The sequence below is a fragment of the Hyaena hyaena genome, unplaced genomic scaffold (genome assembly GCF_003009895.1).
Source record: "Hyaena hyaena isolate Hyena2069 unplaced genomic scaffold, ASM300989v1 scaffold_0, whole genome shotgun sequence".
In the NCBI taxonomy this organism is placed as follows: domain Eukaryota; kingdom Metazoa; phylum Chordata; class Mammalia; order Carnivora; family Hyaenidae; genus Hyaena; species Hyaena hyaena.
Window position 1 is genome coordinate 11,010,143 of NW_024080632.1, and position 23,885 is coordinate 11,034,027.

A 23,885-nucleotide genomic window follows, 5' to 3' on the forward strand; every position below is an offset into this window, starting at 1 on the left:
TTTTTTTTTAATTTTTAATGTTTTATTTATTTCTGAGAGGGAGACAGCGTGAACAGGGAGGGTCAGAGAGAGAGGGAGACACAGAATCTGAAGCAGGCTCCAGGCTCTGAGCTGTCAGCACAGAGCCCGATGCGGGGCTCGAGCCCACGAACTGTGAGATCATGACCTGGGCCGAAGTCGGATGCTTAACCAACTGAGCCACCCAGGCGCCCCTTATTCTTGCTTTTATAAAATATCTCTTCCTCTGCAAAGAGTCCTTTCTGAAAATAAAACACCATTCCCAGGAGCAAGAGTAGCCTGCGTATTTCAAGATGAGAATGAAAGGGAGAAAGTAAATTATTTTGCTCCTCTAGTGCTTGCAATTATACAAGAGCAAATCGGTTTTCAGTAAACTTCAAGCTATAACCTAGGATCAGTGAATTTTAGAACAGGAATGGCTCTTAGAAATTCTTTTATTTAAAAAAAAAAAGAAATTCTTTTATTTTCAAGGTGTGGAAATTCAGGCACAGAGAGGTTAAGTGACTTAACACAGCTAACTAGTGGAAGAGCTAGGGCTGCAACCCAGGTTTGCTCATTGGGGGTCTGTTTTCCAGTGGGCTACCACCACTACTGTCTTTCTAAAACACGGATTTTATTGTATTCGTCCTATACACTGGTGTCGCATTTATCCCCCATTCCAACCTCTTTGCCTTGCCTTCATTTATTGTGAGCACTGGAAAGTAAAAGCATTGACTAAACTCCCGCCTTTTTTATAGTGAAAAATAACAATATGACAGAGTTCTGGCAAATGAGACACTGTCTAGGCAGAAGTCTCTGAGGGTAGTTTTGTTTCCTAGAAGAAAAAGGCAAGGCACCTGAAGAAAAGGTGTTTTCCACTCTGCCCTTCCTTCTTTTTCCTCTTGGGATAAAGTCTTGAGTCCTAGAAACGCAGGAACCATTTTGTGGCCAAGAAGATAAAAACCACCTGCTGAAGATGACAAAGTATGAAGAGAGGGCTTGGATCCATGGTGACCTTGGTGAGCTACTTATAGCTCTGGACTGCTTAGAAGTCTTCTTTCTCAGTGCACTATACTTGTGGCACAAGGTAATTAAACCCTTAACCCGTGTAAGGCCTTTTAAAAGTGATAGACCCAGACTTAAAAACATGCCTCCAGGGGCACCTGGGTGGCTTAGTCGGGCTAAGCATCTGACTCTTGATCTTGGCCTAGGTCATGACCTCACGGTTCATGAATTGGAGGCTTGAGTCAGGCTCTGTGCTGATGGCAGGAGCCTGCTTGGGATTCTGTCTCTCCCTCTCTCCCTGCCCCTCCTCTGCTCATGCTTGCACTCTTTCTTTCTCTCTTAAAACAAAAACAAAAACAAAAACAAAGCCACAAAAAAACCAAAACAAAACACGCCATCATGATGAAGTCCAGCCTTTTACAACCAGGCTCATGGTTGTAATTCTAGGCTAGTTCTCATTCCCATCCAATGCATATAGTACAGTCTAGATAGTTCTTGCCTCATGACATGTGTTTCACACCTGTATACCTCTGCTCATGTTCTCTCTGCCTGCAGCCCCATCTCCTCACTGTTCTCCAAAGCCCAAAATTCTTGACACCCTTACAACTAAAGGGTCCCCAGATCCTCTTAGAAGAATGGCTTTATTGTTCTTGAAAGTTTATTTCCTTGAAACATTTAAATACAGAAAAATGCATAAAAGTCAAAGAAAATCATCTCAAATCCCACCACCCAGAAATAAATATTGTTAAAGAATGTCATTTTACATGTTCTCTCTCAAGATAATCTCTCTCAAGTATCTAGAAACAATTTTACATGGGAAGATTCTGCATGCTAATTTTAAGAAAATCTATTAAATTAAGGTATACTTAAATGTAGCAGAATTAGAAAACAATGAAGTAAAGTAATTGCTTAACTTCAGCTATAATTTCTTCACGAACAGTTGCCAGTTCTTAAAAGATCCTCTCAAGTTAAGGAAAAACAAAAAAGATGGCAGAGATTGGAATTACTTTTTTTTAAATTATGCATTTCGACTTAAGAATTATTGTCAACCAGCTACTCTGAAAAAGAGGAAAATTAGTACACTTGTCTTTCTTTCCTACCCCTAGATTGTTCTAGCTACATTAGTATTTTTACACTGTTAATGCCTATAGCATTTACATTCTGCTCTTGAACCATATAAATGATTTTACCTTGGTTCTATATTTAAATGGATTCAATGTGAAGGTGACATTTTAATGTCAGGAAGAAAATGTGAAGAAAAAATGGATTACTTAAAAATATTTGGGAACAAGATAGCCAACTGGGAGGGCAGGGGGGAGAAGGTGACTTTTTACATCACTTCTCAAAAGAAGCCCAGCATAAAGAAAACCAAAAGAGGAATAGGGGGAAAAATATTTGCAAGATCTACTACAAATGAATAATAATAATTAAAAAAAAAACCCTAATGATCAGACAAATGGGCAAAGATCACAAAGAGTTCACAACAGAAGAAACCAATGGCTTTTCAACATATGAAAGATGCATCAACTTAGTTCATAATGAGACATACAAATTAAAACTACAAGTTTTTCACTGATCTGAGAGCCAAGTTGAAAATGTGTTGATCCTCATACTTTGTCAGTGGGAATATAGGTTGGTGCAACTTCTTTGGAGGATGATTTGTCAGTATCTGTTTAAATTTAAAATCTATATTCCCTCTGATTAGCAATTCCACTTCCAGAATTTTATTCTTTAGATAACCATATGCAGTACAAGATGACACGTGTACAGAAACTCACTGCAGCAGTTTGCAATAGCAAGAGATTGCAGACCCCATAAAGAAGTTGGCTAAAAAAAGTGTGGTCATTCTGAGAATGTTACGGAGCCATTCATCAGAATGAGGTACCCAAAACATACTATAAAGTAAAACAGACAATCAAGTTAGAGCAATGTTTAGAGCTAGCTCCCATTGGTGCAAAAATAAAATAAGAATATTTATTTCCATGGGCATAAAATATCTCTAGAAAAACGTGTACAAGATTCATGACAGTGGCTGCAGCCTCAGAATAGGAAGGAGATTTACTTTTCTCACTCTGTCTTCAGAAATTTGTATTACCTATTCAATATGAAGAACGTAGTCCGTACCAAGCAAAAGAAATACATAAACAATTTTGGGGCCGATTGAAATTCAGTATTTGCTGCCAGTCCTTTGACCACTTTCTTCAGTTCCTAATTTATTCTTTCCTCCTCCTTTCCCTCTTTCTTTTTCTTTTTTCCTTTCCTTTCTTCTTTCCTTCCTTCTTTCTTGCTTTATCACTAGATTGGCTGGATTTTGCTATTGAGGAATTTTTTTAAAAGCTATTAAGAAAAAAATTGATTCAATTTGTAAGGCTTGAAAATCTAAGTTGCATTTCGAACTGGAGAGCACCTTAGCTAGGTCAAAGGTCCACCCCAACATAATTTTTTTCAGCCTATTTGTATGAAACTTTATCCTTGGAGTGCAAGGAATTTTATCAGGTTACTGAAGATCAGTTCTGTGGTGTCTTTCTTCAGGCCTCTGCTTAGAAGTCCCCTCTCTAGAAAGGCCTTTCCTAACTTCTCATCTAAAAAGTTAGCTCCTGGGACACCTGAGTGGCTCAGTCAGTGAAGTGTCTGACTTCAGCTCAGGTCATCCTCTCACATTTCAGGAGTCTGAGACTTGCATCTGATTCTGCGCTGACAGAGAGGAGCCTGATTTGGATTCTCTTTCTCTTCCTCTCACTGCCCCTCCCAGCGTCTCTCTCTCTCTCTCAAAATAAACTTAGGCGGGGGAAAAACACCCAAACATTGGCTACTGGGGAACTTGACTGGCTCAGTTGGGAGAGCATACAACTCTTTATCTTGGGGTTGTGAGTTTGAGCCTCATGTTGTAGGTAGAGTTAATTAAACAAAACAAAACAAAACACCAGCTCCTGTCTCAGCTTTATTTTTTCTGCAAAAAACTGACTACCAACTGATATTCTATTCATATATTTACTTATTTGTTAGTGTTTGGAACAGTGCTTGGCGTGCAGTAGACAATCAGTGACTATTTGTTGAGTAAATGGTGGACTTGTTTGATTTGGCCCCCACCAAATCAAACTAAGATAAAATCAAGTCAAATAAAGATCCAAATCATTATTTCCAATAAAGTTTTCTTCAGGTATATCCTTAAATATCTTCTGCTAGGTGCGTTTGGCTTTCTTCTTCAGGAATAATAGGTTGGCACATATTAGGTCGTCTGTCTTCGACATGTGTCACATTCATTATATTCACCTTCAGAAGCTTTTCCCTTGCATTTAACTTTATTTCCCTACAACTTTCTCTCCTTGGAAATACCCTAAATGATTGGTTTGTTACATTCATTTATTGCTTATGATTTTGTGTTTTAATTTTTCTCTTCTGTGTCTTTTCTTACCTCTGCCCACTTGCTTTTTATAACCCTTTGTTGTCTGTTCCCTAAAACTCCTCTTTGAATCCTTGTAATATCTTCTTTGAGGTGCTTCTCCCCCTTAATTTCAATACAGCCCCAAATTATCTTTTTTCCCCCTTTGCAGTAGTGCTTTCTGTGCCTTTTTTTTCTAAGTCTTCATTTACTTCAAAGTACTAAAGATGTTACTTTATCTTGGGTTATCTGGTGTTTTTTTCTGGTTGTCATTTTTCCCTGAAGAAATGTGGAGCTGTTGCTGAGACATAGAGAGTAGAGCTCATGTCTATAACATGTGATGGCTCTACACCAAAGGGAATGAGGGTCCTTTTCCCTGTTGTTTCTGCTACTATGTTCCTGTGGGCTACTATTTACAAGATGAAAAAACTTAATTTTCCACGGAAAAATGAGTCGGCTTCAGACCTACCTCTTCAGAAACACTTACAGCCAGAAAATAATATGATAATCTTTACACAGTTGTCAGAAAAAGAAAACATAAACCAAGCATTTGTGACCCACATGAGGTGCTCTTCAATTTTAAAGGAAGCTGACAGTTTTAAGCTTTCAAATTTAAGCAATATAATCTTTCTGAGTTTTCCTTAAAACCAACCGGCCAACAAAAGAGTTAAAAAATATACATCCAGAAAGAGGTTAAATAAATCTGGCCCAGTCAGTGCCAAATAAAAGATCTTTGTATTGTAAAAGTCTCCATATACTTCACTGATACTGAGGGAATATATATATATATGAAGTCTATAATAAAATGTATGAAGGGATGCTCAAAAATGTGACCCTTACAACAAATGAATAGAGTTAACATGATACTCTTGTCACCAACATGTATGATGTAATGTGATATAAACGTATGCTTTGTGTATTTACTCTGTATCTTCACTGCTTGATGATTTGGCAACAACCTAACTGAAAACCCTAGGAGTTGGTGCCTGGACCACTGGCAGACTGTCCTGAGAACACTGTATTAAAGTTCATGCGGTCTTAGTCATAGGAACATCAAAGGGAAGACCAGAGCAAAGAGAAATACTCTTTGTGGTAAGGCAAAAACAGGGAGGGGGGAGAGAGAGAAGATGGAAAAGACTATCCACAGGGAATATATAGTACATCCATTGTGATAGTCTTGCCGTTTCTATGCCTCGCTATTATCTCTGCAAAATGACAAGGCGGCGTGTTCTAATCCAGCGCGTCATGATGAACTGCCACAGGAACGATTTACTATATTCCCCTCCTCAAATACAAATTTGAAAAATTACCCGTAATAGTTCCGCTGACGTTGGCCTTTCCTGAGGTATTTTCTGCAAGCAGTAATCAACAAATCTCCTAAAGGAGTCCGTCCTGTATGTGCAAATGCATTGACAGAAAAGAAAATGAGGGTCTGTGGAATACACAGATTACTCAAAATAAGGGAAAATTTTACATTCTAAGAGATTTTTAATAAAATATATGGAATTTTAAGAGAAGTGGACCATTTTCAAGTTTATGGCATCTAGAAATTCATACTTTGGATAATGAATGTGGAGAATTTCAAGTCAGTCAACACATAAACATATCTTCACATACAAGCAAGGTCAAATCATAATTTATATGAGAAAACGGAAAATACTATATTTGTAATATTATAGTTTTATACACATTTTTCTTTCTCAAGATAACAACTCTCCTACGATAACAACTCAAGCCTACATTCTTCACAGCCAGTTGCAACCTCTTCATCAGGCACCACCTGCAACCAGGTAGGAAAACTTGAAGCATGAGGGAAGAGAACTTCGGAATATGCTTTCTGGGTGAAAACACTTCCTTCTCTTGAGAATGCCATTTTGTCCACTCTTCTTTAAAACTGCCCTTCTTCTATAACTCTTGTGGCCCAGTTATCAAAAGGTCATAATTTTCCATATGGAATGATACATCTTCTGACAGATAGTGTATGCTCTGTGTCAACATATTTAAATATACATATAATAAAAGAAATGACAACTGGAAAAACAATGACATCAGAGAAGGTACTTTATCTCTGCTGAGAAGTGATAACAGCTAAGATGATCAATATGAGACTGTCAGGATTTAACATACAAGACTTATTAGGAAGGTAACAGGATGTGTTTCCTGCAGAATTTCAGTTCCTACACACACACAGTTTAAGAACATAGCACAAGTGACAGTGAGGGCAGAAATAAAAAAAGCGTGTGTGTGTGTGTGTGTGTGTGTGTGTGTATGTGTGCGCGCGCGCGCATAACCAGTTCATGCCTACAAAGCATCACCACACTTACTATAACATAAAGGAATGAAATGGTTTCTAGGTCAGATGTTTAAAATGTAATTTAACGGAAGTGCCAAATACATATGGTGATTTCCTTAGAGATTTAAAATGAGGGGAGAGTCTTACCATTCATTAGATTGTAGCATAGGAGAGTCATTCTGGGCAATGTGGTATAAGGCACTCATGGCATTCATGTTGAAAAGGGGGGGCTTCCGTTCCGCTGAAAAAGAAACACGATAAAGTAGTTCTTGAAAGACATCAGGCAGATAGAGAAATAAGGATCTGTGAGCAAAGCTTTGCTGCTAAATCAATGGTTCATTACTGCCATCATGCCACATAATCCACATATTTTCATCTCTAAGGTCAGCCCAGGATAGCCATTCAGAAGAAGCTGCTGGTCATCTTAATGTACATTGGCAAAGCTCCTGATAAGCCCATTTCAAGAGAGACAAGGGAAAATCATTTCTTTTTCACATATCATCAAAACACTGGTCTTCACTTGTGTTTCCACAATAGGTATGAACATCTTCAAGGGTATGTGTTTTAATTTAAAAATACGTATTTACTGGAAATAAAACCCATAAGGCACAGAAAAATAGAATGAGCAAAATTATTATAGAATGGAATGCGTTAAACATTACTAAAGTAGCATGGGAGACAAAGTAATTCAATTCAATAAACACTGTTTGAAGGCTCATCTGGGCCAAATAAATGGTACAGGTGGTGGTGGTGGATGGGATATGGGAGGAAGGGGAAGATAAACAATAAGCAAGGTTTGGTTCACCCATTTTATTTTTATTTATTAAAAATTTTTTAAGTTTATTTATTTTGAGAAAGAGAGAGAGAGTGAGCATGAACACAAGCAGGGGAGGGTCAGAGAGAAGGAGAGACAGAATCCCAAGCAGGCTTTGCACCATTAACACAGAGCCCGACTCAGGGCCTGAACCCATGAACCATGAGATCATGACCTGAGCCAAGATCAAGAGCTAGACACCTAACTGACTGCACGACCCCAGATGCCCCAAGATTCACCCCCTTTTAAAGAGAAACTCAGTGAAATTAGGCATTTCTTAATAGATTTATTCCAACTCAGACCACCATGGTCTCTTTTTGGGAATTTCTACAGCTCTATTTTAGTATACTGCTTATTTGGCATGTGCTCTCTTATTGTGCCTAAATAAACATACAATTCTTTTCTCTCAAAAAAAAAAAATCATTAGCTCTAAGAGCAAGATATTATAACCCTAATACTCCTTAGCTTTTATTTATTCCTCAAGCAACAGGTAATAAAATGTTATTCACATATAAGGTGCTCAGTTTGTTAACCAAAGGAAAGAAACAAGGTTCTAGTTCTAAGTACAGTTAATTTTATATTATTTACTAGTTATTATGCCCTAGAAAATAAATCACAATCTCATTCTATTGTGCTTATCCTAATGGTTTCCTTACACAGTACCCCCCTTGTAATTCATAATATAATTCTCAGGTTTTATCAGAGTAACTAGGTTTTTAAGCAAAGATTCTTCTTTTTTTTTTTAATTTTTTAATGTTTTATTATTTCTGAGAGAGAGAGAGAGACAGACAGACAGACAGACAGTGTGAGCAGGGGAGGATCAGAGAGAGAGGGAGACACAGAGTCTGAAACAGGCTCCAGGCTCTGAGCTGTGAGCAGAGCCTGATGTGGGGCTCAAACCCACGAACCGTGAGATCATGACTTGAGCCCCAAGCAAAGATTCTTCTATTAACCCCTTTTAAAATGGAAAAGAGGGGGGCGCCTGGGTGGCTCAGTCGGTTAAGCGTCCTACTTCGGCTCAGGTCATGATCTCACGGTTTGTGGGTTCGAGCCCTGCATCGGGCTCTGAGCTAGCTCAGAGCCTGGGGCCTGCTTCAGATTCTGTGTCTCCCTTTCTCTCTGACCCTCCCCTGCTCATGCTGTCTCCATCTCTCTCTCAAAAATAAATAAAATATAAAAAAAATAAAATAAAATGGAAAACAGGGCTTATTCTAAATTCTAAGAAACAAGAACTAAAGGCAGAAGTAATATAAAAGACATTTTGACTCACAGAAGGATGAACTTCTGAAAAGCCAGGATAAGAAAAAAAAGAAAGCAACCCTCCCTCCTAAACTTGGAATGAATGATGTTAAGAGTAGTGAACTTTAGGGGCGCCTGGATGGCTTAGTCAGTTAAGCATCCAGCTTCAGCTCAGGTCATGATCTCACTGTTTGTGAGTTCGAGCTTGTGTTGGGTTCTGTGCTGACAACTCAGAGTCTGGAGCCTGCTTATGATTCTGTGTCTCCTCTCTCTTTGCTGCTTTCCCTTCCTTGTACTCTGTCTCTCTGTCTTTCTCTGTCTCTCTCAAAAATAAACAAACATTAAGAAAAAAAAAAAGAGTAGTGAACTTGAAGTCATTGACATTATTCCAGCAGAAGACAACTATGGTTATTCATTCATGATACTTTGGAGGGGCCTCTTTATACTCTTGACTAAATGTTCTCTGATACTTTTAAAATGTAACAGTCTACCATTCTACAAATATTTTTTATTAACCTTTCAACAGGATATTATACACTCATGAAATAGATGCCAGTATTATAGGGGCGTGAACTGTTAAGTAGAAATTTGAAAGTTGTAGTGTGGAGGCACCTGGTTGGGCTCTGTGCCGACAGCTTGGAGCCTGGAGCCTGCTTTGGATTCCTGTCTTCCTCTCGCTCTGCCCATCCCCTGCTCATTCTCGGTCTCTCTCAAAAATAAACAGACATTAAACAAACAAACAAACACGACCCTGGCGACGTCTAGCATTTCATGTGAGAAGTAATGCTTCCCCCTCTTCTCGTGTCATCTTTCGTTTCACTTAGAGAACCAACTTCAGCACCTTTCAACATACTGCTTCCTCTGTCTGGACTCCCCTCTCACTTTCATTCCCTAAAACTTTGGTTAATCCTTGCCAACCTTTCAAGTTTCACCTTAAATATAACTGCATTTTGCATTCATTTCATAAATATTTATTCAAGGCTTATTATATGCTTATAAGCACTTCCGCAGGGAAGCCTTCTCTGACTTCTCAGACTATTAGATTTTCTTACTGCAAATTATGTTTTTCCTTTCCACTACGTACAACCATAATTAACTATTTGTGTAATTCTTTACATAATGTGGGTCCCCTTTGCTAAACTTTACGAGGACAAGGACAACAGCTACTATGTTCATCTTTGCATTCCCAGTGCTAAGAATAGCACCTGGTATCTATTTTTGGTGGTTCAAAAATACCTATAGAATAAATAAATGAAGGTAATGCAAATTAAGGCAAGGAAGAAACCTTGTTAGCAATCTTGGGCAGCAGAAAGTCACAAAAATGACTGAGGAGCGACTAAGTCTTGGGGATTCCATCACAGGCTATGTGATGGCTTTATTCACTGCCAGAAGGATAGGAACTCTCTCACTTAATGGCAAAAAGGTATAAAATTCAAGATGCTCACACGAACACTGAATAGTGCAGGAGAAAGACCCAGGAAGGGGGACTAAAGAAAGAACAGAAATTCCCTCCATCCTTCCTTCCTCCCTCCCTCCCTTCCATAGTTTATAGTCAAGGTGGTTTCCATATAACACCCAGTGCTCATCCCAACAAGTGCCCTCCTCCGTGCTCATCACCCCTTTTCCCCTCTTCCCCACCCCCTTCAGCCCTCAGTTTGTTCTCAGCATTCAAGGATCTCTTACGGCTTGCTTCTCTCCCTCTCCCCAACTATTTTTCCCCTTCTTCTCCCCCATGGGCTTCCGTTAAGTTCCTCCTAATCCACCTATACGTGCAAACATATGGTATCTGTCCAGAAAGAACAGAAATTTAGAAAGAGGATGAAGGAACAAAAACAACAACAAAACCCCATTCAACAGTGACAAGAAAGGCAGTAGCTCAGATTTGAAGCGGGAATGGTGAGGCCATAAGCAGCCAACAGCCTGTTGTGAACAACACAAGATGGCAGCCAGCCACACAATGATAGATTAGCTTTAGTTGTTAGGGGCACATGACCACAGGTACCCTAAGCACAGAACACAGCCCTATGGTCTGAGAAGCATTTGCTAAATACTAGCTTCAAATGGCCTCAGCTATGTTCACATCCTTTGCTACATAAGTCCTCTGGGCCATGGTGACAGGATTCATTGCTGAGCCAGCATACTATAGAGCAAGGGTTGGGAAACTATGGCCTATGGACCAAATTCACCTAGAATCCTGTTTATGTAAAGTTTTATTGAACCACAGCCATGTTCATTTATAAACATACTGTCTATGACTGTTACCATGCTAACAGCGGAGTTGAGTAGTTGCGACAGAGAATGTATGGCCTGCAAAGCCTAAAACACTTATTATCTGGTCCTTTACAGAAAGAGTGTCAAGCCTTACTATAGAATATAATAGTCTTCATACAATCTTCCACATAAGCAGCAAAACAGAAACTAGGAATGCTTTTGAAGCCACCTTGTGATATGTAATTCATATCTTCTCAAAAGAAGGGAAAAGGGTGGAAGCATAAAAAAGGTGAATTAACTAAAAGAAAAAAATAGTGATTTGTATTTGGAGACAAGGATCCAGTTTGTGTGGCAACAGGTTTCTTAGGAACCAATGTGCCTGAAAAACATAATAATTAGTGTTAACAGTAGTTACTACCATTTGCTGAATTCCTACTACATGTCAGGCACTCATTGCTGTCGGTCATAATTTTCACAATAGCTCGGCAAGATAAGCATGGTTACTCCAAGCATTATTTTCCAACTCGATAAACTGAGGTTCAGCTAGCCTAAACAATGAAACTCAGTCACATAGTAAGTGACTAAATTGGGATTTCAACCCATCTTGTAAGCATCCAAGAAATGTGTTATTTTCACTATGTCTCAGTGTCTCTTTGACACCCTTGTGCATTTTATGATAGACTGTACTGGTATTTAAAAAGAAAAAGGTGGGAGGGGTCCTGGCTGGCTTGGTCAGAAGAGCATGTGGCTCTTGATCTCAGGGTTGTGAGTTCGAGCCCCACATTGGATTTGAAGATTACTTAAAAATGGATAAACTTAACTAAATAAATAAACTTTAAAATTAAAAAGAAAAAAAAAAAAAAGCAGCAGCAGCAGCAACAGTTTTAGAAGAATAAATATGCCGGGGCGCCTGGGTGGCTTAGTCGGTTAAGCGTCCGACTTTCGCTTAGGTCATGATCTCGCGGTTCGTGGGTTCGAGCCCCGCGTCGGGCTCTGTGCTGACTGCCAGCTCAGAGCCTGGAGCTTATTTCAGAGCCTGTGTCTCCCTCTCTCTCTGACCCTCCCCTGCTCACGCTGTCTCTCTCTCCTAGAAATAAATAAAAATATTAAAAAAAAATCTATGTTTTGTGTTTTGTTTTGTTTGTTTTTTCCTGGAAAATTCTTTTCTGAGCACAGTAAATTCCCTGACAATGCTAATGGACCATTTGCCAGCTCCTATCATAACCTCTGCAGGTAAGCTAAGTAAGTGTCTGTAGGTTAAACAGATGAACATCATATTAACTTCTCTTGAAATAATCTTGAAAAATAAAATTTTGCTGACTGGACAATCTCATGGTCCAAAGTGTTCAGAAGATTCTTGCATGTAACTAGTCCTTTCAGTGGAAAATTAATTTAGCCAAAGATAATTTATAGGACAGGCTTCACCACTTCGGAACAGTAGAGGGTGATCCAGGAAAAAGCGACAGTGCCAGTAACATTGTCATCTTCCTCCTTTGTGATGTTACCGTAGCAATCTAAATGACAAATTAGGGAGCTTTTGAAAAAATGTACTGTCTTATAGAAGTAATGTCAAAAGGAAAGGGTACAACATTATCCACAACTCAGGGTAATCTCAACATTAAAAGTACAATTTAAAGTATTGCAAACATATAGGAAACTTAGAAGAATCATTGCTTAGGGTTTTATATGCAGCAGTTTGGTCTTTTTTTTTCATGTAAAAAGAATACTCTTCTTTTATATGTCCATTAACAAGATTAATGCTAAGAGATACACAGTAAAGCTGTCAAAAAGGTACCTGAATGGTCTATTGCACTAACAATATAATACATTTTGAATAATTGTTGATAAGTTAAATGTCCTTGGTCACAATTTTACTTAATGAATATTAACTGAGCATGTACTACCATCTTTCTCTGAATCTAAGGTGCCACTGACTATAAAATATACCACTATTTTATGTATAACTTGGGGGAAATGCTGCCAATTATAATTATAAAAGGCGATTGCCTGTAAAATACCCACCAGTTTCAAAGAGATGTGAAAATGTAAAATAAAATCTTGGATGAAACATGATATAGATCATGATTGCATTGATAATGGCCAACATTTATTGAGTATATAGGGATTATAATAATAAGAACTTTAAATTCATATTTTCATTTAATCCAGACAATTCTAGTAAGGTAGGACATCTTACACAAATGTCATAGAGAGTTCAAACAATTTGAACAAAGTCACACAAGTAAGAAATGGCAGAGCTAGAATTAGAACTCAAGTTTGTCTGACCACAGAGTCTATGATTGTTAAGTGTGATCCAATAGCATCATCTGACAATTTGCAGGAATCACTATTGTGGAGGATAAGACAACAGTTCAGGAGATGGCTGCTTTGTTCTTTAATTCAGTAAGTCATTTTATAAAAGGCAATCAAAGTTAGGTTGATAGACAGTGTTTTCATACATACCTTAATTCATTTTTATAAAAAATAAAATCAGAAATTAAGCACATCTCGAGGGCATCTCTCAAGAGAGAAAGTACTAGAAGCATCTCCTGGGATGACTCCTTATTTTACCCAGTGTGAACTGCTGTTTGAAACTTCAGTCATTATTACATCTACATAGTACAAATACTGATGGAATGGTGATCTTGAATCATCACCAAAGGACACATTTTGTTTGCTTTATTGAAGAAGGCTGGAAAGGGTAGAATCCATATTACATTTAGAAAGATTATGGCAAGAAAAAGTCTTGCAAAAACAATGCGTGGACACTAATTAGCTGTGAAGTTCAACTTGGGTAGTACATCCTCTTAAGTTTTCATAACTGAGGATGATACGGTTTCAGTGGCTTAAGTATAATTTTGGCTCATTTCGGAAAATAAAAGACAAAAATAGGAATAATCCTATGTACGAATGCAATTAGCTGTTATTGAGCATTTGCTGCGTGTCAGACATTATGGTAAACACTTTACATGTGTTATCTTACTAAAGTCCGACAATATCTCTTGTATATGTATTATTATTTTCACTTAGGTGAGAAACTGAGGCTCAAGGAAGTTAAGAAGGTTGTCCAGGCTCTCAGTCAGGATGAACATGTTACACGACTCCAAAAGGTATCATCCATGTCCTAGACTATGTGAATGCCTGCTGGTGTTATGCGTAGCCATATGGGGTGGTCTTGACAGCAAAGTGTTGGTGAAGCCAAAATTCAAATCCGGGGTGTCTACTTTTGAAATTTACTCGATACTGCTAACTCTATGCTAGGTTGTTGTTGTTGTTGTTGTTGTGTAACCAAAGGAATTGACAGTAATTTCTCATTTTTAAAAAGTTAAATTCTTCAATATTTCAAACATGTAAGCTTGTGCAGATTATGACACCAACCATTTAGATTAATCAGACTTTTGCCATATTCTTCCAAAGAAAGTAGATACATCTTTATTCTTCTTCCTCCCTCCAGAGAATTTCTATTCTGAATTTAAATCTTTTACATCTATGTTCTTATGTTTTATTAGTATATATATACTAAAACACACACACTCATAAACAATATAAAGTGTTTATAAAACTTTCACAGTTGGCACCTATACTTCTGCAACTTTCTTTATTCATTGACTATTCAATGTTATGATTTTTGAGATTTATCTATGATGATACATGTAGATATAAGAATACTATATCCTTAACTGTGATAAAGTATTCCATAATTAATTTATCCATTCTTCTTTGTGTAAAAATTTACAGTGCCAACATTTTCTAGCTTGTATATCAGGTTGCACTATTGTACACATTTCCAGTGCAAGTGCATAAATATTTATTTAAGGAATGTACTTAGAAGTGAAATGTTGGGTCACTGAGACTACCTCTCATCAACTTTACTAAATCCTGCCAATTTACACTCCAAAGTCATTATACCAATTTACATTTCTACCAAGAGTGTATGAGTTCCTGTTTCCCTAGCAGCTTCCCAAAATTTATTATCCTCAGACTTAAGAACTTTTGCCAGTCTGATAAACCTGAAAAGGTATTAACTTGCATTTCCCTTATTACTAGTGAGCCTGAGTATCTTTGAAGGTTTGATGTCTGGTTAGATTTTCTTTTCAAAGAACTGGTTGATTTTATTCTTTGACCATTTTTCTACTGGCTGTTTGTCCTTGTATTCATTTTTTTATGTTTATTTATTTGTGTGTGTGTGTGTGTGTGTGTGTGTGTGTATGTGTGTGTGTCTCGTGAGAGAGAGTGAGAGAGAGAGAGAGAGAAGGAGGAGGAGGAGAGAGAGTGAGACAGAGGATCTGAAGTAGGCTCTCAGCTGATGGCAGACAGCCTGATGCGGAGCTTGAACTCACGAACTGTGAGATCATGACCTGAGCTGAAGTCAGATGGTTAACTGACTGAGCCACTCAGGTGCCCCTCTTTTTATTTTTGATAGAGAAACTGTAAGAGGTCTTTATATGTTCTGGACCAATATTCTGTTGGTTAGATATGTAACTACTTTCTATTAACCTCTGCCTTGTCTTTTAATTTTTGTATTTTACATAGCTTTGTATTTCAAAGTACCAAAAGTTGTATTTGTCATTGTTTTCAAAATATTTTTAGAAAAATTCTTCCCACATCTATAAAGGTGTATGCTCCTATAGCAACAATAATTACATTTATGTAGTGCTTATTATACAGCATGCCATGTTTTAAGTATTTCATATATACATACACACACATACACACTTTTTGATATACTAATTTATATAATTAGGGTTTATAGTCTGTTCTATTGGATATTAGTCTCTCCCTATATTGACACTACATTAATTTAATTATGATGGTATGGATTTGGGCACAGTGATTTTCTGTCCAAATTCTACTTCTTCAAAATTGTTTAGGCTAGGTCTGGCCCTATGACTGTTAGGACTACCCTGTCAAAGTTCTACATAGTATTGTTGAAAGTTGTCATATGTCCCATCTGAAGTAAGCAAATCTGAGTCCCCCAAATCATTATTAATAAATTAGATTCATTTCCTTTTCAGTGGAAGACAGAATAACACAATATTAGAATGTAAAAAAGAAATATACTGCCTCAATATCCTTTAACGGAGGACCAAATCGATTATGGTATATCCTTAATAGTGGAGTAAGAGGATGCCAGTGAAAAATGAAAAAGGAGTTTAAGTTACTTATACAAAACAAATCTCCAAGATGTCATTAAGTGAAAAATCAAAGTACAGAGCCACTTATATGTTAATTTGGGTGAGAAAAGGAATATAATAGATGTATATCCATATTTGTTTATACATTTGTAAAGAAACACTGGATAGATATGTAAGAAATTAGTAACAATGGTGCCCTGTGTGTACTGGCAGGGGTCGGAAAGGAAATGGGTAAACAGGGCCAGAGGTGAAAAAAGTTCTTTTACTCCATGTCTTTATATATTTTTTGATTTACAAACTATGTGATTATTACTTATTTTAAAAAAATTAAGTACATATTCTAACTCTCTTCCATGATTCAGTTTAAAAAAAAATAAGTATTTCTTTAAGGTTAAAAAAAAGAAGGCAAGTCATGTATCTCTGTTTCTTTGTTCAAGGAAGGGGTCAGTGAAGCAATTGGACATGCAATACAAAGAATCCCAAGTTGTCTTCACAAGCCAAACATTTTAGGAAAAATAAAACTATAGCCTGAGAATCAAATTGGAACTCAGAGATTCTTATAGGATCGATTCGGATACCAGAATAGAGGAAATTAACCAAAACCAAAACAAACTAAAACAAAACTAGATGAAGAAAGTCTTAAAAACAAATGTTAAAAAATTAAATGTATTTATAGCAATTGTAAATTAAAAATCTAGATAAAGGCAGTCTGGTGCTGGAGCCAGCTCTCACTGGCTCTGGAAGGTCAAATGTGCAAACCTTTCTCCAACTCCACAGTAACCCAACCCCCACTCTGCCACTATCTGAGAATCATTGGTTAAATTTGCCAGTATACCTATGGATAAGGGTGACTTTAAGATACACTAAAGTTCAAAATATACAATCAGAGAAATAAGAATCTGTGGTATGTTAGACAATTTTAGATAAATGGATAAATGCAACAATGTTTGGGGCACACCTTTAAAGCTGAGGGCATCTGAGCTTCTAACTTCTATCTAACATGAAGCTTTCTCTGAGGTGGCTCTTTAAACGGGTCAAATACAAATACAGATTTTACAGTCAGATCTTTGATAAGCCTACTATTACTTTTTCAGATTTCCTCTTTACAAGTTGGAATGTAAATCACTACTGGGAAGGAAGGACATAAATTATCATTCATGATATAGAGAATGGATATTTTTCAAATATTAATACTTAACTATTGTATATTCCCACATTAGTTATTTGCTGTGTCTGCTCAAGCTTATTTATTTTTTTAATTAATTATTTTGATGTTTATCTTTGAAAGAGAGAGAGAGAGTGCATGCGCGGGCGTGCACGTGTAAGTGGGGGAGGGGCAGAGAGAGAGAGAGGGAGGCACAGAATCCAAAGCAGGCTCCAACCTCTGAGCTGTCAGCACAGAGCCAGGACTCGAATTCATGAACCATTAGATCATGACCTGAGCCGAAGTCAGATGCTTAACCAACTGAGTTCCCCAGGTGTCCCTCAAACTCTTTTATATTAATAAGAAAATGTAGCGGAGAGAAAGCAATCTTCTGATATTATACAAAAGCATGAAAAAAATATAAGAAATTCACACTGTCAGGCCCACATATAACAGTTGTCTATTAAATCATAGCTGGATGAATGAATTAACAATCATAATCACAAGTGTTTCTCAAAAGTATAATAAAAATAAATCTTTATAAAAATAACTTTTACTCACCCAATTCAATACAGGTGATTCCAAGTGACCAAATATCAACTTTCCCATCATACTGGCCTTCGTCCATGGCTAAGATCACCTCTGGAGCCATCCTGCCAGATGCAATGTGCAAAATTCATATTGCAAATTAAAAACAAAATTCATCTAATAAAGTGAAATAGCTGTTTGAGCATATTCTAAAGTTTTGTCTGATAAGGATATTATTTCCTAACACAAATCATTTGGAAAAACACTGTTCAAAATATAACCAATATACTCAATGATTTACATGAAACAACACATTATTTTCAACAAATCCTGGTTCCACCATTAACTATCAGTTTTATCTCAGCTAAATTACTTAACCTTTCTGTATATCAGTTTTTCCACCTGTAACATGGAGAGAATTCTAGTAGCTACCTCAGAAAGATTTGTAAAGGATTAATATGTATGAAACACTTAAATAACTACAGACAACCTGAAAAATACTTATGGAACTATTTAAAACAAAATAATTAGATATTTCAAAGATGCTACAACTTAAAAAATAAACAAACAGGCTCCGGTAATAGATACTGCTTGCCCATAATGGATTTTCATGGGAGAGCAGGGGTCTTATCAGTTTAATATGTTTTTGTTTTCTGTTAGTGTGTGTAAGTGGCTGCTGAGTAAATGCTACTTGATGACCATCGACAGAAAAAAAAAATTCAAATAGTAGCTGATTTTTAGTAGGTAAGTAATCATCCAGGGATATGTCATTCTCTGAGGTACAATGACATTTCAATGGATCTGTGTAAGGAAGGAAAGGAATCTTGAATAGATGGGGTGAAATTTAAAGTCAGAATGACAAACTAGGTAAAGTATCAGGAAACTGAACAAAGTTCTTTAGAGATTTTGGATAGAAATGGGCAGAAGACATGTCTTCTTTCCAAAGACCTCTTTCTTTGGCTAACAGATGGCTAACAAACACATGGAAAGACACTCAACATCACACATCCTCAAATCAAAACTACAATGAGATGTCACCTCACACCTGTCAGAATGGCTAACATTAGGAAACAACAGGTATTAGTGAGGATGCAGAGAAAGGGGAACCCTCTAGCACTGTTGGTAGGAATGGAAATTAGTGCAGCCACTCTGGAAAACAGTATGGAGGTTCCTCAAAAAATTAAAAATAGCATTACCCTATGACCCAGCAATAGCACTGCTAGGAATTTATCCAAAGGATACAAAAATGCTGATTCAAAGGGGCACATGCACCCTAGTGTTTGTATCAGCACTATCAACGATGGCCAAATTATGGAAAGAGCCCAAATGTTCACGAATAAAGAATATGCGGTGTGTGTGTGTATGTGTGTGTGTATATATATATATATATATACATATATATATATACACACATACATACATATATATACATACACAATGGAATATTACTTGGTGATTAAAAAGAATGAAGTCTTGATATTTGCAGCAGCATGGATGGAAGTAGAGGGTATTATGCCAAGTGAAATAAGTCAGTCAGAGAAAGACAAATATATGATTTCACTCATGTGGAATTTAAGAAACAAAACAGATCAACAAAGGGGAAGAGAAGGAAAAATAAGATAAAAACAGAGAGAGAAGCAAACCATAAGAGATTTTAAACACAGAGAAAAAACTGAGGGTTGCTGGAGGGGAGGGGATGGGCTAAATGGATGATGGGCATTAAGGAGGGCACTTGTTGGGATGAGCACTGGGTGTTGTAAGGAAGTGGTGAATCACTGGGTTCTACTCCTGAAATCAATACTACACCATATATTAACTAAGTTGAATTTAAATAAATTAATTAAAAACAAAACAGAACAAAAACAAGAACCTGGATTTCTTTCATTAAAAGGTAATATTTACGCTTACTGGCTAGTTAGAGGTTAAAGAGAGTTACCTTGTCCTTGTCTGGAGATTCTGCCTCAAGAGAAAAGTTCAAAAGAAACCTAAATGAAATCTAAAACCTGAGCTTGGTCAGTGAGTTGATAATCCTGCTCAGTTTACACCCAGTGACATCAACCTTATTTGAACAATTTAAAGTCATTGGAAACTGTATACTAAGTCAGAGTGTTTCTTTTTTTTTGCTCGTGAGTTTTCTATCCTTCTTTAATGAAATCTTATTTGAGGCACGTGGTAAGACACTGTCAGAAAAACCAAACCAAACCAAACCAATGCCATGAGTCCATTTTGTTCATGTATGCACGTTTTAAAATTCTAGGTTTAAAATTCGACATACCAGTAAGGTGTACCCACAAAGGAGTTGGCAGGAGAAGCCATTGAGGCAGATCCAAAATCAGCTAGTTTCACCTGACCTGGCTCTGTTAGAAGAATATTTCCTGCTTTAATATCCCTATAGGAAAAAATAAGAGCGTTAGAAAATCGCTTTTCAACTCTGATTATGGAATAGGTCAGAGCATGCAATTAATAAGACAAAAAGTTTATTTAACAACAACAACAAAAAAAACCCTGCTCAGATGGTCAGAAGGGGATTTAGTAATTACTGCATGCTATAAGGGGGCCCAGGTTCCTGGGTGTACTAACAGGTAGGTCATAGTAATTACTAAAAGATAGAGCTTTCTTTAGAGGGAGAGAACGCAAAGAGAAAAGGCAGACATGGCAGACAAGGAAATCTATTCAATTACTACACTTAAAAAAGCATGTTAACAGATGCTGGTCCAGTTGTCAACTGTATTCCTTATGCTGGGAAAATTGGTGCCATTTGTAACTGCCTTTTTTTTTTTCTTTTCCAAATCACATAAGGCTTTTAAGAGTCTAAACAAACCTTCAATAACTCTGTATTATCTACCTACCAATAAACCTCAACTACACACATACCTTTTCTTTCTTTCCTGTGACCCTTTCTCTCTGCCTTAATTGTAACTGCAACTCTAAGCCATTTGAGGGTACATGTTATATAGAAGGTGTCATTTTAAAAATAACACTGTACAGTAAAAAGAAGACCCTGAAAGATCAAAACAAACAAGGATTAGGGATTAGGAAAATGCATTTCTATTGTATTATGACAAAGAATCGCAAGTGGTTATTACTAAAGTTATTAGATATTTTATGCAGCAAAAAAATTTGAAATATGGTTAAAAAATTCATTGTTTTGGATGATAATTTAGAATGAAAACATGTGGATGTACTCTCTATTCTCTTCAAAAAAAAGCATGAGGTGTAATGAGTATTAGGAACCAACAGTTATATATTGATGGGCTGTGGAAAGACAAAGCAGAGAGAATGAGGAAAACTTATGTCAAGTTGAAAATGATAAGGTTCAAATGTTTCAAGACAATGTCTCCAAAAATCTTCTCTTGAAAATTCAGTTTCTTTACTCATGATGACATTAGACATTGGCAGAGTGAACTAAAAAAGCATTATATATTTCCCTAACAGCAAAAAGATATCTTTTCTCTATTACATTCAATTAGAACTTGCCTTTTAAAATTTATTTATTTTTGAGAGATAAGAGACAGAGCATGAGTGAGGGAGGGGCAGAGAGAGAGGGAGATACAGAATCTGAAGCAGGCTCCCCCAGCTGTCAGCACAGAGGCTGACACGGGGCTTGAACTCATGAACTGTAAGATCATGATCTGAGCTGAAGTTGGAGGCTTAACTGACTGAGCCTCCCAGGTGCCCCTGACTTGTCTTTTAAATCAAAATAATAAAAATCTGAGACATGGTATTCAAATAGGAAGCATATTTTAAAAGGATTTTTTGTTTTTTCAACTTCTTTTATATATTAAATAAGATAAAGTATAATATAAAATAAAACATTAAAATAATGTGCAGATTTTGGTAACAGAGGCACACACACAAAAAAAGAACCATGGCTTTAAACAGGAAACGGTGATATCATATATAGACAAGATGGCATTTGGTAATGACATTTTGGTACCAAAGATATATATTAAAAACATTTTTTGGGGTCAAATCCATGGATATGATGGCTTAATCTATTTTATCAACGTTTATTAGGTGTGGTTAGGTTCATTCTTTGCTTCTAAAAGTAAGCCAAATCCATTGCAGGGATTTTGGTCTGCCTATCTTGAGAAGTTCTGCTTTTGTGGCACCAGTAACTGGTAGCAGCTACTCTAGGGTGATTAAAAAAGAGGCAAAAGGGGAACCTATGATGTAATGGTTTCATTTCTTCTTAGTAAATGTCAAAGTGTTTTCTTTTGCTTTTGAGCCATCTGTGATCCTTTATACCTACCTCATATTCCATTATTCCTGCCACCATTCATTAAAGTAACTGTACTAGAAGTTCTTTACTGAGAGAAGGAAAGATTAAGAACATCTTTAGTTAGAAGTTAATGGTAGGAAGTACACTGGAGGGAGGGCAGTGGCGTTGTGGTAAAGAAAATACAAGGTAGAGGAAAGCCTTGGATTAGGAGTTAGGAAATCTGAGCTTCAACCTTTATTATGTAAAACCTGTGAACTATGGGCAGTTATTTAAATCTTTCAGAGATACAGTTTCTGCCAAGGTAAAAGCAATAATATCTTCCCATATATCTGTATGGAGTATCAAAATGCACGATATTTTAAAGTGATGAAACAGCACACAATTATTTAAGATTGGCTTGTTATTTGCAATTGGAAAAGGAGAAAGGAGGGGCACCTAGGTGGCTTGCTGGGTTAAGCATCTGACTCTTGGTTTCGGTTCAGGTCATGATCTCACAGTTCGTGCACAGTCGAACTGTTTGTTCGAGTCCTGCACTGGGGCACTGGGAGTGAAGAGGCTGCTTGGGATTCTCTCTCTCTTACCCCTTCTCTCTGCTCCTCTCTCTCCCTCACTCTCTCTCAATAAACAAACAAACAAACAAATAACTAAATAAAGGAAACTCAGGTAGGAAATAAATATGTGCAAGGAAAGCTAATTTTCTTTTTTTCTTGGCACAGTGTCAAAAGGCTGCGCCCTTCCTCAAATTTTCCCACAACATCCTGCCTGGAGGAGAGTTACCTGTAGAACAGAGGTGAGGTAAGTCTTTGGGTAGATTTGGAAAAGACCAAGAGATAGAAGCTAAATTGTGGCAACTTTACTTTCACATCCGGAAGCAGCAGCAATCTCTGCTTCCTATAAATACACAGGCACCTTACAAAGTGGAGCATGCACTAATTTTCAAGATTCCTAAATAGGTAGTCCTGTAACTGACATGTAACTGGTCTCCGATCTTACCTATGAATCAGTGCATGGGAATGCAAGTAGGCCAGCCCCTGCAAGGCACCATGAGTAATGGCAGCGATTTCCACTTCTTGAAGTGGTTTCTTATGAACTGAGGGAGGAAAGAAACATTTAGAAGCAATAATGAGTTTCATTCTTCTTATTATCTTATACTCTCAAATGACAATTTAGGAACACATTCACCTAAATATACAGGATATATATTTCCTATAGAACCACAATAAGTCATCAGATAACAGGAAACCCAAGTGCAAAAACAAACAAATGAACTGCTTAAAACAAAATAAAACAAAGCCTGATAGTCACTGTAATGGATTGTTAATTGACTTGTCAGTTGGTAAGTCAAAGCCACCACTGATTCCAATTGGCCAGGCCCAAATTTACCAGTCCTTTCTGACATTTTAAATGCCTAGGGTTGTATTATTCTCCTCTCCACAGAGCATCTATAATTACCTCTTCTAACTACAGGTTTTCATTATTTGTGAAAGCAGCTAATAAGCAATTTCTATTCAGAGATCAAGGATAATATACGAAAGTTTTTTTTAATGTAAATTTTTAACATAGTCTCTGTGTTATAATAGCATTTGCAGAAGAGAACTGGGTCAAGATATTTGAAAGAGTTAAATATCAGTATAATTTGATACCATTTACCTCTCTTTCATACATACACATGAATTTGATGCTTTTGGCTACATTTATTACATCACATTAGCTGAACATTTTAGTAAGTACCTGCCCTGGATGGGCCATGAACTAAAGAGTAAGAGGGCTGCTGCTAATCATTCCTGAGATACTATCAGCTACTGTGGAGATAAAGTTTGCACAGCTTATCCATACAATCCTTAAGTCTAAGTCATCATCCATTTGCTTTGCCCAAACTGCACTTTTTTTATCGTTTATTTATTTATTTTGAGAG

The 23,885-nt window shown here is 37.0% G+C and overlaps 1 protein-coding gene across 2 annotated transcripts in view; it reads right to left on the bottom strand.

Moving 5' to 3' along the window:
* TAOK3 (TAO kinase 3) overlaps positions 1 to 23,885 on the bottom strand; it is a 183,252-nt gene that overhangs the window by 51,225 nt on the left and 108,142 nt on the right. For both annotated transcript variants that reach the window (XM_039226949.1, XM_039227027.1), the window contains exons 7-11: positions 22,964 to 23,060; positions 20,024 to 20,137; positions 17,782 to 17,873; positions 6,825 to 6,918; positions 5,695 to 5,776 (exon numbers count right to left, since the gene is read on the bottom strand). In XM_039226949.1, coding sequence (XP_039082880.1) covers positions 5,695 to 5,776; positions 6,825 to 6,918; positions 17,782 to 17,873; positions 20,024 to 20,137; positions 22,964 to 23,060 — 479 coding nt within the window. The remainder of the gene's footprint in view (positions 1 to 5,694; positions 5,777 to 6,824; positions 6,919 to 17,781; positions 17,874 to 20,023; positions 20,138 to 22,963; positions 23,061 to 23,885) is intronic.